Source organism: Pyrus communis, chromosome 8, assembly GCF_041283825.1.
Source record: "Pyrus communis isolate YQ-2024b chromosome 8, ASM4128382v1, whole genome shotgun sequence".
Lineage (NCBI taxonomy): Eukaryota > Viridiplantae > Streptophyta > Magnoliopsida > Rosales > Rosaceae > Pyrus > Pyrus communis.
The window spans coordinates 12,062,476-12,079,113 of NC_142572.1; the positions used below are offsets into that span (position 1 = coordinate 12,062,476).

General features: G+C 38.6%; 1 protein-coding gene and 2 long non-coding RNA genes across 3 annotated transcripts; 1 reads left to right on the forward strand and 2 right to left on the reverse strand.

Moving 5' to 3' along the window:
- The first annotated feature begins 5,505 nt into the window (after nucleotides 1-5,505).
- Nucleotides 5,506-8,433, forward strand: LOC137717796 (uncharacterized). The gene is made up of 3 exons (XM_068457283.2): nucleotides 5,506-5,978; nucleotides 7,755-7,813; nucleotides 7,896-8,433. The coding sequence occupies exons 1-3, from the start codon at nucleotides 5,856-5,858 to the stop codon at nucleotides 8,269-8,271; spliced, it is 558 nt and encodes a 185-aa protein (XP_068313384.2). The 5' UTR covers nucleotides 5,506-5,855; the 3' UTR covers nucleotides 8,272-8,433.
- Nucleotides 8,434-11,291: 2,858 nt separating this feature from the next.
- On the reverse strand, nucleotides 11,292-12,716 carry LOC148695104 (uncharacterized). The gene is made up of 3 exons (XR_015965791.1): nucleotides 12,509-12,716; nucleotides 12,334-12,407; nucleotides 11,292-11,476 (listed from the first exon to the last, which is right to left on the reverse strand). It is a non-coding gene; the product is annotated as an uncharacterized LOC148695104 (long non-coding RNA).
- Nucleotides 12,717-13,891: 1,175 nt separating this feature from the next.
- Nucleotides 13,892-16,062, reverse strand: LOC148695105 (uncharacterized). The gene is made up of 3 exons (XR_015965178.1): nucleotides 15,743-16,062; nucleotides 14,931-15,620; nucleotides 13,892-14,109 (listed from the first exon to the last, which is right to left on the reverse strand). It is a non-coding gene; the product is annotated as an uncharacterized LOC148695105 (long non-coding RNA).
- Between the last annotated feature and the right edge of the window lie 576 nt (nucleotides 16,063-16,638).

The window sequence follows — 16,638 nt, forward strand, 5'->3', positions numbered from 1 at the left end:
GAATTCAAAGTCTATAATCAGACTACTGTCACGTAATTTTTATCCTACAGTCATTATGGTTAGAACCCGAAAATGCTCTCATAGAGAAAAACAAATTCTTTTTAATTGATGGATGGTGATTTTGTCTAACCTTTGCCTCCATAAAGCACTCCCACCTCAAATATTTCTGCTTTACTAATTGTACCCACCAATTTTGATGATGTGAAAGCACCTTCCAACCTAACTTAGCAAGACAGGCATTATTGAACAGTTCACTCTTTCTAATACCCAGCCCCTCATTACTCTTAGGCTGACAAACCTTATCTCAGGCAATAGGATTCATTCTGCTATCCCTACCCCAGAGGAACTTCCTATTTTCTTTATCGAGCATCTTTGTAAACTTGTTTGGGTACTTAAAGCAAGTCATCATGTGATTCGGCATACCACTAAGGTTGCTTTAAGAAGAGTTACGCTACTAGCTCTAGAGAGGGTATTTGTGACATCCCACATCGTCCAGTGGAGTGATCCTTAAATGTATATTCCCATCCCTACCTAGCACGAGGTCTTTTGGTAGCTCACTGGCTTCGGGTTCCATGGGAACTCCGAAGTTAAGCGAGTAGCGCGCGAGAGCACTCCCAGGATGGGTGACCCATTGGGAAGTTCTCGTGTGAGTTCCCAAAAACAAAACCGTGAGGGCATGGTCGGGGCCCAAAGCGGACAATATCGTGCTACGGTGGTGGAGCGGGCCCAGGAAGTGATCCGCCCCGGGCCAGGATGTGTCAGTTTGGTATCAGAGCCTAACCCTGGTCGCGAGTGTGCCGACGAGGACGTCGGGCCCCTAAGGGGGGTGGATTGTGACATCCCACATCGCCCAGGGGAGTGATCCTTAAATGTATATTCCCATCCCTACCTAGCACGAGGCCTTTTGGGAGCTCACTGGCTTTGGGTTCCATGGGAACTCCGAAGTTAAGCGAGTAGCGCGCGAGAGCACTCCTAGGATGGGTGACCCATCGAGAAGTTCTCGTGTGAGTTTCCAAAAACAAAACCTTGAGGACGTGGTCGGGACCCAAAGTGGACAATATCGTGCTACGGTGGTGGAGCGGGCCCGGGAAGTGATCCGCCCCGGGCCGGGATGTGTCAGTATTGGCTTTCCAGCCCACTAGTTTATTTTTTATTCTTAACATGATATCCTTTGTATTCATAGGATCTCTCCAACTTGTAATGTTATTCATTCCTAAGTATTTCCCAATTGTAGTTTGAGTTGGATTTGAATAATATTAACAATATCATTTCAAATCTGATTAGTAGTAGTCTCCAGAAAATAAAGGGACGATTTATTAAAGTTTATCTTCTGCCCAGAAGCCAAAGCAAAGCAATTTAGAACATTCAAAATATTTCCAGCTGCAACTTTCGTCACTTTAGCAAAGATGAGACAGTCATCCGCAAACATTAAGTTCGAGACTTTAAGGCCTCTAGGAGAAGTCAGAAGACCAATGTTAGTTCTTGAAGAAAGGGAGTGGACGTTAAAGTGTCTAATTAAACGTTCCATGCACAAAATGAAAATATACGGGGATAATGGGCCGCCTTGCCTAATTCCTCTAGATTGGTAGAAATACCCATGGGCTTTACCATTAATAAGAACGGATAAGGAGGTGGACGTAATACACTCCATGATGAGGTTGATCCAATGATTGTTAAACTCGAACTGAGTAAGCACAATCTTAATGTAATTCCAGCTAAGCATATCATAGACATTTTCCAGGTCTAACTTTATAGCCATTGCACCGGTTCTGCCTTTTTTACGTTTAAAAGTAGAGAGAATTTCATGGGCAATAACTATGTTGTCACATATAGATCTATTAGGGCAAATGCCCCTTGATTAGTGGATGTACAAGTATTCAAGATCGCTTATGTCTATTAGCCAACACTTTTGTAATGATTTTGTAAACAACATTGCACAAACTAGTAAGTCTAAAGTCAGACACTGGCCGTTTCCGGATTTTCCACCTTAGGAATAAGAGCTATATTAGTATGATTAATTAATCTTAAACTCGAGCAATTCATAGAGATATCTTTAACCAAGCTTTTGACAGAAGGACCAACAACATCCCAACACTTTCGGAAAAAAAAAACATGAATACCATCAGGCCATGGGCCCTTCATAGCACCAATGCCATTACTAGCATTCCAAAACTCATCATCACTAACTGGACGGGCCAGGTAGCAGTTCTGATCAGCAGTGATACATGGTTCAATTATGTCAGTGAAACTTGAAATTATGGTATCATTAGAGCCCGGATGGCCAGTAAAGCGCAGTTTAAAGTCCCACACAGAAACCTATTTGCCGACAATTACACATAGTCTGCCTAGTAAGTTTGAAAGTTTAATAAATTTCCGTGGTTTTTTTTATTTTTAAAGAAAAAATTATACATAGAGTATGCTTTTAATACTAAATCATATATCAAGATAAAACTTTTTAAACATTTCATCGAGAGACAAACATTAATTCATGAGAAAGATGACATCATTAACTTTTTTTTTCTCTAAAGTGTAAGTTATGAAAATATCCTTTAGATAAAAGTTGAAAATGTGAGTTTTTAACTCGGCTTCCACCACTCTCCTCAAACCAGATCGAAAATGGCAGACCAAGATTCAAGAACCTCGAGAGGCTAACGAAGGTATATAGTTGGCAATCAAATCAAGAGATGGATATTCTTAAATATAGTCCAAACTTGTCACTTGGTGGCTGACTTTATGAAGCAAATATAAACACAAAGTGAATAGGAAGCCACGTTCACATTGTCGACTGCAATTTCTTTGCGTTGGTGGCTAAAATTGGTTAAAATCGAATCAGCCACCAAATTGTACTATCTCTCTTTCTACGATTCCAACATTTCAACCTCACTGCAACTCAATCCACGCCATCAATCTTCAATCACAAATTCACAGCCTAATTCTCGAAGGTACCTTCTCAAATTCCAATTCATTTATAGGGTTTTGATTCCAATTAATTTGAGGATCAAGATTCCCCATCCAATTTTTAAATTTTCTTTTAGACTTTGTGATTGGAGTTAAAATAAGAAGCTCATGGTGCGGATAAAGCCCCAGGCGCTGTTAATTCAGAGCAAGAGGAAGAAGTGCCCGACTCAAATCAATACCACTACCATTCTTATGTGCAATTTAATCATCGCTCTAGTAGCCTTGTCGTTATTTGCTACTTATTGCTATAAAAAACGGGTTGAACTGATTCTGCAAAAATGGTTGAAGATGGGTTGAACTGATTCTGAAAAATGGTCGAGGACGATTGAACTGATTCTGCAAAAATGGTCGATGACTGATTGAACTGATTTTGCAAAATTGGTCGAAGACGACTTTGACTGATTGTGCAAAAATGGTCAAAGATGAGTTGAACTGATTATGCAAAAATGATCGAGGACTAGTTGAACTGACAATGAAAAAATGGTCGAGGACAAATTGAACTCATTTTGCAAATATGGTTGAGGACTAGTTGAACTAATTCTTCAAAAATGGTCAAAGACGGGTTGAACTGAGTCTGCAAATATAGTCAAAGACGGGTTGGACTGATTTTGCAAAAATGGTCGAAGACGGGTTGAACTGATTCTATAAAAATGGTCGAAGATGGTTTGAACTGATTCTGCAAAAAATGGTCGAAGACAAGTTGGATTGATTCTGCAAAAATGGTTGAAGACGAGTTGAACTAATTCTGCAAAAATGGTCGAGGACAGGTTAAACTAATTTTGCAAAAATAATCGAAGATGGGTTGAGCTTATGACACATATTAATTTTGTTGGAGTTGTGAGGCCTAGGTTCGATTAACAGCCTTATAGCCTTAGGGGTATGAGTGGTATTTTAAAACGTTTTCATGTTTTTGGGTTGCGTTTGAGTTGTTTTTATGTTTTTGTCTTTTCTTGATATGTTTAAAAACTAGTAGAGTTTCTTGACATAGAATGAAAGTTTTTGTCTTGATATATAAAGCTCCATTTTTTAAGGGAAGTGTTATTTGCACTCCAAAAATCTTATTCTACACTCTTCATAAGTGTATTTTTCTTTCCTAATATAGAAAGTTTGGTGTGTAGAATGAGATTTTTGGAGTGCTAATAACAATTCCCTTTTTTAAATGGGTGTAAGAATAAATTTACACATTGAATTATGTTTGTGAGGATAGGTTTTTTTTTTTGGACAAACAAAGGACAAACTTTGTGAGGATAGTTTAGGTAGTACATTTGGATTTAAAGAGATATTGATAGTTTAATTAAAAATAACTAGCATTTGCCTACACATTTTGTGTGTATGAACACATTTTTTTTAGAAAATGAGGAGGGGAGAGAGAGAGAGAACGTAGGGGGGAGTGAGGGGTTTTTTTTTTGTTTTTTTTTTTTTCAATTTTAAATATTAAAGATATTTTAACATCATCTGTATGTGAGATTTCAATAAAAAATAGTAACATTTAGACCTGTGAAATTACATTATTGCCCATCATTTTTTGTGTGTGATAGAAGACTAAGTTGTCTTTTCACCATCTTTTGATTGCCAAAGAAGGTTTCATTAATTAATATAGATATGAGTATAAAAGGTAAACTAATGTAGAAAGCAGTTACGTGAGTTCAAATAAAATTCCCTTATTAATATATGACTTCTTTTAGTTTCTCAAGAACACGACCCGATACACCAAGAATTATATAATACAAGAGGTTGAATATTTGAAAATAAAAATTTCTTAACTACATAATAGTATAACACTTCATGTACCAGGTTTCTAGTAGACTTCTACCTGCGTGGACTAACGTGCATTGTTTTCTTTTTCGAACATTGAGGGCCTAAGTGCCAAAATGCAACTATATCCTTACACTCTTCAGTTTTGAACTATCAATTGGATGGCATAAATCGACGAAAAATAAAACGGCAGAAACGACATCAGAATCTTCCTAAAATTAAAGGTAAATTGCGGTTTAATTCTTAGAAGTATTACCCTAGTTGAAATTGACTCCTTAAACTATTTGTTTGGTAAATTAACCCCCTGACATATAAAATCAGTCAATTAACTCATTGCCATTAGATTGTGGAATCAATTCCATCAAATTCAATAGCAAATTAATCATTTCATCATTAATTGTTACTCGTTAGTCATAACCACCAATAAAATTTTAACATATGAACACAAAATAATTTAAAAATATAAAGCATAATGAGAAAACATAAACAACCAAACGTTTACATAATGAACCATTTCACATTGTCGTTACACATTATTTTGTTTTCTCATGTCATAATTACATTATTGGTTATAGTTGACAATAAGAATTGATGAAGGAAAGGCTAATTTTTTTTGGAATTTGACGAAATAGTGGATGGAATCTACCGACAAGGGGTCAACTGACTTATTTCAAATAGTTTAGGATGTCAATTCAACTGGAGTAATACTGTAAGGGGTCAAATTGCAGTTTATCCTAAAATTAAGGAACTAAAACAGTACTTAATCCCAAATACAATGCCCAAGTTAAAACCAGCAAGTTCATGAAGGTAATACTTAAACTGACAGCACCTTCATATCAACGAAACACTGCTAAACCACAGCCTTCAGATCACATCTAACATCCTAGATCTTATCTTTGCTACATATCCTACGGCCAATAACTCTTCGTCGTTTTTATTGCTGTCAACCTATCTTTTGTGCTTCTCTTTCCGGAACCAGGTCCTAGTGGCTACGGTAGCATCAAAATTCTCTCCCCAGTTTACAATATCCTCAAAACCCTGGCTTAAGTCCCCAATTTCCCAAAACCCTAAATTTCCCTCTCCTCAAATTCTTTCTCAATTAGGGTTTTTCTCTCTCTAGAAACTCGTTGGTGGGCGTGGAGATGGACAACCTCTGCTCAAACGGCTTCGTTTTGGACGGTTTTCTCTGCTCTGTGGTGCAGGCTGTGGTGGCTGAGGCAACCATTGCTGCCGCTGCCAAGTCTCTTGCTTTGTCCTGCTTGATGGTATATTTTCTCTTACTTCACAACTAATTTTGCCTCAATTTTATGGTCTGAATTGTTTTTAATTAACAATTTTATGTTTTTGGCTTAGTTTAGTTGTGTTTGGTTTAGTGCATTAGGGTTTCTCTAAGTAATTTGGGGGTTTTATTTTTTGTTGTGTTTTAGCTTCAAGAACTATGATGTTCTTCCATATTTTAGAATTATTATTATTATTATTATTTTTTTGCTAATATGTTTGTGATGATTTTTTTTTTTTGCCCCCTGTGGTTTTCTTAGTTTTTACTCTACTTAGGACTATGTGAATTTGTTGAGATGCTTATCGGTTTCCCCTTTTTTATTTTTTTATTATTATTTTTTATTTATTATTGTTCGGAATCTTGTACTATACTTTTTTCTCATACATTTTTACAATTGTAAGATTTCTGACGTGCTGTTGTTTTAACTAGTGTTTTTGTCGTTTGTTGAGTATTTTCGTACGGATTCAAACTTGATGTGTGCGGCTATGAAGTATATACTTGAAAGATGAAAACAAAGAGATTGGAAGAGAGGATTTTTTGTTTAGTTATGTCTGATGTATAGAATTTGAATGCGTTTCCCTAGATCCTGACTTGGTCAGGGTTTAAATTGTTATTACCTGGAAGTAGTCTGAATATAATTAACTTTGGGTTCAATTATTTGATGGCCTGACCCATGTTTCGTTTGTCACTTTTACTTTACGACGTCCTCCAGATGAGATACTTCCTGTGCCATAATGATGATGTGCGATGCTAGCCTTTTGTCCGAAATTATATGGAAAATTGCCTTGCGTTTCATGGTTTTTTGGTTGGCGCATGGTTCTTCTTGAACTAGAGTATATTTTTGCTTTAATATTGTTCTTATAAGGTGGAATATGTCACAGGGACATAGAAAAATGTAGTCTACAACTCAATCTGTCCTCACTGGAGGGGAGGAAAAGGATTGTCATTTTTGCCTGTATGTTGTGTGACATCCCACATTGCCCAGGGGAGTGATCCTTATATGTATATTCCCATCCCTACCTAGCACGAGGCCTTTTGGGAGCTCACTGGTTTCGGGTTCTGTAGGAACTCCGAAGTTAAGCGAGAAGGGGGCTAGAGCAATCCCATGATGGGTGACCCACTGGGAAGTTGCTCGTGAGTTCTCAAAAACAAAACCGTGAGGGAATGGTAAGCCCAAAGCGGACAATATCGTGCTACGGTGGTGGAGTCGGGCCCGGGAAGTGGTCCACCCTGGGCCGGGATGTGACATGTTGGCTTACAATTATAGGACTAGTTTTTTTTTTTTTTTTTTTTTTTTTTCAAATTTTAACCAGATTGTTCTAGCAGAGGGGAACACTCAAATTTACCTTTCTAGGCCGTAGGTCACGGTCTTGAACAGATAGAGTTGTTGGGGTAGGTTTTAGTTTCCTTCACTTTTCACGCTGGTGTAAATTGAAATATGAAAGCCTGTGTTATTGGCTTGAGGCATCCTTTATTTCTTCTCTTATCTGAAAATGAAAGTATCGATGATATTTCCATTAATGTATAAAAGTCCAACTCTTCAGGCCGGGTAAAATAAGCTATCTTAGTGACCATTTAAGCTAAGTTGATTCTGACCCTGTGTGTCTGTGTAGCATGACTTATCATGAAGCTGCACTGTCGTAATATAGTTTTGACTTATTGGCTTATTGCTCTTTTTGCCGCTGAGTTGAACCTGTTCAACTTGGTAAGGAAAAACTACTTATTTTAACTTGTATCTCCATTCACACTCTGGTTTTTTCAGATGGGATCTATGCCAAACACAATCGATGTTTTTCCCAAAAAACCTGAGGCTGTCACAGAGTTAGTTTTCTGAATTAAAATGTCCACCATTTTATCTTTTATTCATTTGAAGGGGATTTCTGAGGCCAAAATTTCTATGCAGGTTTCCTATTACTGAGCTTTATGTAGTGGGAAAACCTGGTCCTGAGAACACAGATGCAAGTGAAACTGAGGACGAGGATGGTGATGATGATGATGATGCTGGTGATGACCAGGATGAAGATGGTGGCGATGAGGATGATGCCTCTGGGGAAGAGAAGGAGGGTAAAGAAAATCCAGAAGACGAGCCTGAGGCCAATGGTGATGGTGTAAGCGAAGAGGATGATGATGATGATAAAGAAGATGAGGAGGACGATGATGACGACGACGACAACGATGATGGTGGTGATGGGGAGGAAGAAACTGAAGACGAAGAAGAAGAGGACGAGGAAGACGAGGAGGAAGACTTTCCTCAGCCACCTGCTAAGAGGAGGAAATGAATTTTTTCTCATTTTTCTTTAAACTTGCCGCCTTTTTCTGGTTATCGGGAATATTTGGGGTTGTAGGAGTTGAGTAAAATTTAGGTGGCATGTCCACATATGGTAGAAATGTTCACAGTACTTGTTAAGCTATCAGATTTCTTAGTTCTACACCTTTAATAATTCTCTTTCTACCTCTCTCTCTCTCTCTCTCTATGGATAAGAATTACGACGGTGTTTTGTGAAGTGATTTGTGCGCTCTTATCTCTTATGCTTGTTTGTTTATGACTTTTGGATTGAACCAATCGAAGGGCGAATTAGAGGACAATAGTAGAGAGATGGGCAGGAACCATTTTCCGACGTCCCTCAATTAGTGCTCAACAACCACGACAAACGGTAAAAGATTAGGCAGCAGAAGCACGGGATCCCAAGATTATGCGGCTTCGAGCACATTTGCAGTTGTTCGTTACAACAATGTTCCATTCCGGCTTGCCACCTGCCTCTCTCCCGCTTCGGTAAGTGCCGATGTTGGGGTTGTCCAAAGAGCAATCACATAACCGTACAAATTGAATCAACCAAATAATTGAAAAAAAAAAAAAAAAAAAAGGAAAAACTAATGAAAAGTCCTTAAAAACTTCCATTTAACCATTAGGACAAAAGTTTTCAAAAATACATATACTGTCCTTCAAAGTATTCATACAGTTTGGTCCCTTATAAAGATATCTGGCATAAATAAATACATAAGTGATTGCAGCAAGGAGACCAACTTGTAGAACATTTCATGTGGTCTTCATTAAAGCAAATGTAAAAGAAGAGAATAAGACAAAACAATGGCAGCTACAAAAGAAAAAAAACGACAGATTCAGAAACAGTGACAAAAAGTTGAAGATATTTACACCATCCATTTGTAAAGTTTTTCTTTTGTAATCTAGCACTCCCATACATGTATAAAGAGGGAGTTTCATTCATTGTAATTAGCACACCACACCTACACACGACTGCCACACCTACAGATGAGGCCTATAGCTCTCTTAGCCTTCTTGCTCCCTTTGCTTACTTCTTTGTAAACATTTTATAGATCAATAAAAGTTCAAGTGTACATATTCAAGCAATCTTCAAGTCTTAAGTAAGTTTTCTTTTTTTCTTTTGTGTGTTTGTTTAATTAGACTTTCAGTCTAAAACAGGAAAACACTATTATAGTTATATTATTAACCTGCTAACCTAATGGTCATACTTTGTTCGAGCACTCTGTTCTAGTTGAATGCTTGCCATACAAATAATTGGACATTAACCAAGGTACCTTTGAGTTCTTCATACCTTTGAGTTCAACCTTCAAGGCCTTATACCTGTATTGTGAGTGGTCGTTGTGCGGAAACATGTCAAATTCTATGTGCAAGGTTTTATGTCTAGTTGTTATAATGGCCACCCGACTATTTAACTAGGCCTTTGCTTGGAATTTGGTAACAAATCCAAGTTTAGCATTTTAATAGTAATAGTAAAGTACCTTGAGGACGAAAGTCATTAACACAACTGATATCACACACTTGTTCATTTTATATGAACACTAGATATTGTTGCCCTTGTAGATCCTATCAACCACAAACACCAAGTGTATATTGTCCTAGACACCCTACTGTAACTAGCATAAAGATAAGATTAGCATATATTTCCAAAAGAATTAGCAAGACTTTGAAAAAGCAGAAGTTTTATCTTGATTATCTTAAAAGCCCTTCATTTATTGGTAAATATAAAAACATTGAAGTACAACATAATGTATTAGAAGCAAAAAGTGCAACAGATCATACTTTAGAGACCTAGAGAGAAGAAAGAGAGTTTTTAAGAAATCAATTAACCATAACCTTAGAAAAACATAGACTGTAGTTTATGATAGATTATCTTAATTTAGAAATTAGTGAACAACAAAAAAAAAAAAGAAAATCACCCTAGACCAAAATAGCTTAGTTTGTTATTTTTCATTAAGAAAGCATAATCATGTTTTATATAGTGAAGAAAATCCACAAACAAATAGTATTGTAGATCTTATTATTAGTCAAGCAGAAAATATAAAACTAGAAAATAATAAGCATAATTATTTATTAGACTAGCTGTTAGAATATTTTAGAAAAATTCCATAAAAACTATTAAGCAAAATTTAGATTATAGTACATCTCAGTTTAGAAGATAATAATAAAAATATTTCAAAGGTTTCTTAACAAAAGAGAAATAAAAGAACTTATTGATATTATAGATAGTAAGCCTAATCAAGTAGAACTTAGATCACTAAAAATTGTTGAACAATTAAAATTAGAAGTACAAAAAAATTCAATTAGCGTAAAAAGATTTGAGTGAACAAGTAAATAAGTTACATAATAAAATAGATAGATTATTGGTTTAATGACCGATTCTAGAACTAATCGGAAATATATTCAAGCTTTGAAAGAAATTAGTTAGTTAGATAAAGAACTAGTATGTTGAATAGACGTTTCAATGCAAGTAGCCAGTAGTAATATCCCTATTAGACAAAATAATTTAATTATCCAATTAGTTTTAAATTTAGTTGAAAAATTAAATCAAATTGAAGAACAAATAATAGAAGTTAATCATAACGCATCTTTATCACTTCCACCATCTTTGTTACAAACGCTAGAAAATTTAATTTTAAGTACAAATAATCACATTAGAAGATCTAAGATAAACCCTTTTGATGATAGAAAATAAAACTCTTTAGAAGAAAAAAAAAGAAATAGTTAGAACTAAAGATATTTATCTAAATGTAGAAGAAGCACATGAGTTTATTAGAAGAGGATTTGAGAGAACACAATAAAATAAATATAATTTGTATCAACTAGGTTTATTTGAAAATAAAAGTAGTATTGTAAGTAGCATCAGTCAACATGAAGTTAGTTATATTGATAAAGAAGTTACACTAAATTTACTTAGTAAAGAAGCAATTCATCATTTCAGAAAATTAGACTTTAGCCAAATTCATATATGAACAATTTTAATAGGAATAGTAAGATTAACTAGAGCACAAGTGACACACCCCGTCCCGAAGGAGGGCATGCTGGCCGTCACATGAGAGTGACGTAACCATTTACACAGTACGGAAGCTTTAAAGATACAAATTCTAAGATGAAACACCCAAAGGTGAGTCCTAATTTTTGTCCATTCTGTCAGAACACCGTTGAATTTCCTCGTAGTCACCACACCTTTTCAATTCTTGAACCTGGAGGGGCGCAAAACAAAAGCGTGAGTGGGCAAAAACAAAGCTCTTTGAAAACTCTTTAACAAAATACATTCTAACCCCTCGCCGTAAAACCTGTATACTTCCCAGAAAATGAACATATATACGTATGTATAGATATGTCAATCATGCTCCATGATATGCCATTCATGCTCACAATATGTCATTCATGCTCACAATATGCCATTCATGCTTGAGAATATGCCACAACAGAATCTCATAATCAAATATAAATGCTCAAGCGTAATTCACATCAATAACATATAATCTGGCAGCCGGGAGTCACCTAACGTGACATGTACCGCTGCATATAGAGCTCCAATCTCAACTCAACATCTGAATCTGCACACGAGTCGGAACCACCTAATGTAGTCTGTCCGACAGGACTGGGTGTAATATATACGCTCTAGTGCTACGATCACGTGAAGACTGTGCGAATAATCGCGGGTCACCTACGAGTCAGAACCACCTAATGTAGTCTGTCCGACAAGGCTTGCACCTAACTTGGATCCAAGGCGAGCGTGTGGTGCGGGTGAACATCACGTGAAGGACTGTGCCCTGGCCCTGGGCGGGAGCACTAACACCGGGGTGCAGATTATGAGCTCTCTAAACATCTCAACTACTACTATTGCATACAAACATAAATACCACTTACCTGGCACTTACCTGGGCCTCCTCAGCACCATGCAACAGTATGCATAATTATGGTAATGCACATATTAAAATATGATGCATATATGACAGGATATATAATTCGTATTTCTTTTAAAATACGTTTTCTGGGAAATACGTCAAGCATACGTATATATATATATACTGAAAAATAACTGCCCACTCACATATCACATCGACGTCTCGTAGGTCCCTGAGCCTCCCCTAGATTGGTTACATTCTTCTTTTGTATAATTTTCACCTATACAAACAGTAACCAAATTGACATTATTTAACGCACATACACCAAACATTCGTCCATAACTTTCTCATATGTTGCTCAATTTGGGTGTATGAATATACCACGGTGATCTACACGACGTCACGAACGCGTGACAATTTTCAGAACTCAATTTGGAGCTCTCACGCGCCCCCACGCGCCCTGTTCACGCGCTGCCCACGCGCGCGTCTTCTTCCTCGCGTCGCCGGACTGGTTTCGCCGGAAATAGTGTTTTGCCGGAATTTCTGGGTAAATTTCAAAGTGTCATAACTTCTTCATTTCTTAACCATTTTCGACGTACTATATATCAAAATGAAGGTATTGACGAGACGAACAGATCCATACCTGCCTTGACCCATAACTCGCCGTGGTTTCGCCGGAAAACGCCCCGAAAGCTCCGGCCAAACTTTGAACTTGTCATTCTCCTTGTTCTTTCGTCCATTTTTCACGTAATCTATACCAAAATGAAGCCCTAATCATAATCTACCACGTTGGACTAGTTTTAGGGCCTAAAAACAACGGAATCAAACTTTTCCAAAAATACGAAAATTCGGCCAAACTTACAGTTCGTGATCCCGACGTCCAAATCCTTCAAACGAAGCACTCCGAGCTTCCTTAGGACCTCACCAAGCTTCCTACAAGCTTCAAAATCCCAAAAAACATCAATCTTTACGTGTGCATGAACAGTGCACACGCACAGTGAAATTGAAATCCATGTTTTCCGAAGTGAAACTCACCTGAAATTGGTACCATCGTGTTCGTGTGGTCCTCAGGAGTACGATGGTGGTCTTAGATCCTTCGTTGGTATAGTTTTAGGGTGGTTTTGTGTGTGGTCCGTGTGAGTTCGAAGGAGAGAGAGAGAACTGACAGAGAATGAGAGATTTGTGAGGGAGGAGAGAGAGAGAGACAAGATGCAGAAATGGGGGAGAGATTTGAGGGAGGTGGGATCCTACCCGATCCCCAAATCATCAAGTTACAACATATTTTACGCCCCTTAGTCCCGTTTAAGGGCATTTTCATAACTTCACGTCCTCGGAATTAAAATTCCGGGACGGGTTGTGACAACAAGTAGGCACAAAAATTTTAGTATACATATATGATGATAGATGAGATAATCACCAATAAGTTGCAATAACAACAGTTGAAGTAGACTTAAGTTCAAATTTAGCAGTAACAGATTGTATTCCTAATTATGTTATGACAATCAATGAATTTAGTAAATTTATTAAAGTAAGCATAAGAACAAAAATTTATAATATGAAAGGAGAATATAAGTATTTATGTATTAGTTTAATGTATATAGGAAAAATGTCTACTAAATATACTCATAAGTTTAATTTAGAATTTCAAAATTTAGTTTAAACATTTGGTAGTAAGCATGTAAATATTGACACACCCCGACCGAGATCGGAGCGTGCTGGCCATCACACGAAGGTGACGTAGCCATGTGCACGTGCGGAAGCTAATAAGGTAGCAATATAAAAGTACGAATAATTAGAAACTAGCATACAAAGTACTAAAATAAGTGCTAGTAAGTGAGATACAATTTCAGAGCAGGTCTATGGCAGCCCAAACAAAAACGACAACAGTAGTACGCCCAAAGGCGACCCTACAATGGGGAGGGTCTGTCAGAACGCCGGAAAGCCCTCAAGGGAAACCACTGCAACGGCTAAGCAACTAGAACCTGGAGGGGCGCAAAACAAAAGCGTGAGTGGGCAAAAACAAAGCTCTTTGAAAACCATTTAACAAAATACATTCTAACCCCTCGCCGTAAAACCTGTATACTTCCCAGAAAATAAATATATAAACGTATGTATAAACATGCCAAACATGCTCCAGGGTATGCCAATCATGCTCAAGATATGCCATGCCAAAATCTCAATAATAATATGCAAGCGCTCACGTATAATCGTATCAACATCGTGTAATCTGGCAGTCGGAGTCACCTAACGTGACCTGTACGGCTGCATATAGAGCTCAAATCTCAACTCTATAACTGAACCTGCCCACGAGTCGGAACCACTCAAGGTGGTCTGTACGACAGGCCTGGGTGTAACATATATATACGCTCTAGTGCTACGATCACGTGAAGGCTGTGCGAATAATCGCGAGTCACCTACGAGTCGGAACCACCTAATGTGGTCTGTACGACAGGCCTATGCACCTAACTTGGATCCAAGCTGAGCGTGTGGTGCGGGAGGTGAACATCACGTGAAGGACTGTGCCCTACTCTGGGCGGGAGCACTAACACCGGGGGTGCAGGTTATGAGCTCTCTAAGTATCTCGATTCGCAACTGAATGTAAACATGTATAACACTTACCTGGCACTTACCTGTGCGTCCACAACACCCAATATGCATATATATGTATGCCACTACTAATGTGTGCAATGATGCATAAACGATAATAATAACATGCATGGCATAAGGCAAATAACCCTTTTTAAATCAATTTCTGGGAATATAAATGTATATAGGTATATACGGAAAACAAAAGCCCACTCACTGGTATGTAGAAGGGTCGTAGCCCCCCTGCCTCGCGTGTGCATGCTCGTCCTCGGGGTACGTGTCAGCTAGATGCGAAACAACTATAAAAACGTTAACTTTAAAGCACATAACCAACTTCTCGTAATAACTTCTCATACATTGCTCAAAATGGACAAATGAATATACCAACGTGCTCTACACAACCTCAGGATCACAACCATAATTTTAGAATAATTTTCCTCCGCCGCACGCGCCCCCACGCGCCGACCAAGGCACGGACCTACGCCCCCCCCACGCGCGGCCACGTGCCATGCACACTGACGGTGTCAACAGACGCCGTCAGGAATATTCCGTTAAACTGACGAAATATTCCGTTAAACTTAACTGACGCCGTCACTGCCGTTAGGAATATTCCGTTAAACTTAACGGAATATTCTCCTTTCTTCTCCGATCAGTCCCCGACGCCGGCGCCGTCGCCGTCGCCGGCACCGTCGCCGGAAAACCTGCAAATCACGATTTCTCGCTCGTTTTTCCACCTTTTTCCACGTTTCTTGCACCAAAATCAACCCTAGAGCTAGTAGAACATGTCCCAACAAGTTTTAAGGCCTAAAATTACGAGATTATACCTGTCCAAATCTTCAAAACTCGGCCAACTCCACATCCAACGATCCTGACGTCCAAATTCACCCAACGAGCTACTCCCAAGCTCCTGGGAACCTCACAAACACAACTATAAGCTTCAAATGTCCAAAAACTCACTAAATTAATCTTGCATGAACAGTAACTAAAACGGACATGGCGATATCGACGTGAAAACGTCGAAGTTCTTACCTGAAAATGGCACCACTGGACTCCTCTCAGCCTCACGAGCTCGATGGTGTACTTGGTTCCCTCGATCTGCTAAGGTTTGAGGGGTTTTGGGGTTTGTCCGTACAGTTTCAATGGAGAAGGGAGGAAGGGAGCACGGGAGAGACAGAGAGAAGACAGAAGGAGAGAGAAAGAGAGACAGTGTCTGTGTGTGGGAGTGTGTATGTGGTCCAACACATGCCACACCACACAAAGCAACCCATAACGTGACAAAAACAAACTAGGGGCAAGGTCATAATTTCACACGTGCGTTTCGATATTTCCGGGACGGGATGTCACAACCTTCCCACCTTAAAAGAATTTCGTCCCGAAATTCAAAACAACAAGCAGCAACCCCTAGTGGCCAAAGAACAAACGAGGATACAAATCCCTCATCCGGTCTTCTGTCTCCCACGTAGCTTCCTCAACTGAATGATTCCTCCACAAAACCTTCACTAAATTCACCGTCTTGTTCCTCAGAACCTTCTCTTTCCAATCAATGATCGTCACCGGTTCCTCGTCATACGTCAAATCTGGGTTAATCTCTAGCGGTTGAGGAGGTATCACATGAGATGGATCAGCAACATAGTGTCGGAGCATAGACACGTGAAAAACATTATGCACTCTAGCCAACTCCGGAGGCAACTCCAACCTGTAAGCTACCTCACCAACTCGTTCTGTGACCACGTATGGTCCGATGTACCTGGGACTCAACTTCCCCTTCTTTCCGAACCGCACAACACCTCTCCACGGTGAAAGCTTCAGAAATACCCAATCTCCGACCTCATATGTTCTGTCCGTAGCATGCCGATCCGCTAGATTCTTCTGCCTGTCCTGAGCTGCTTTCAGGTTAGACTTGATCACCTGAACATTCTGAGTAG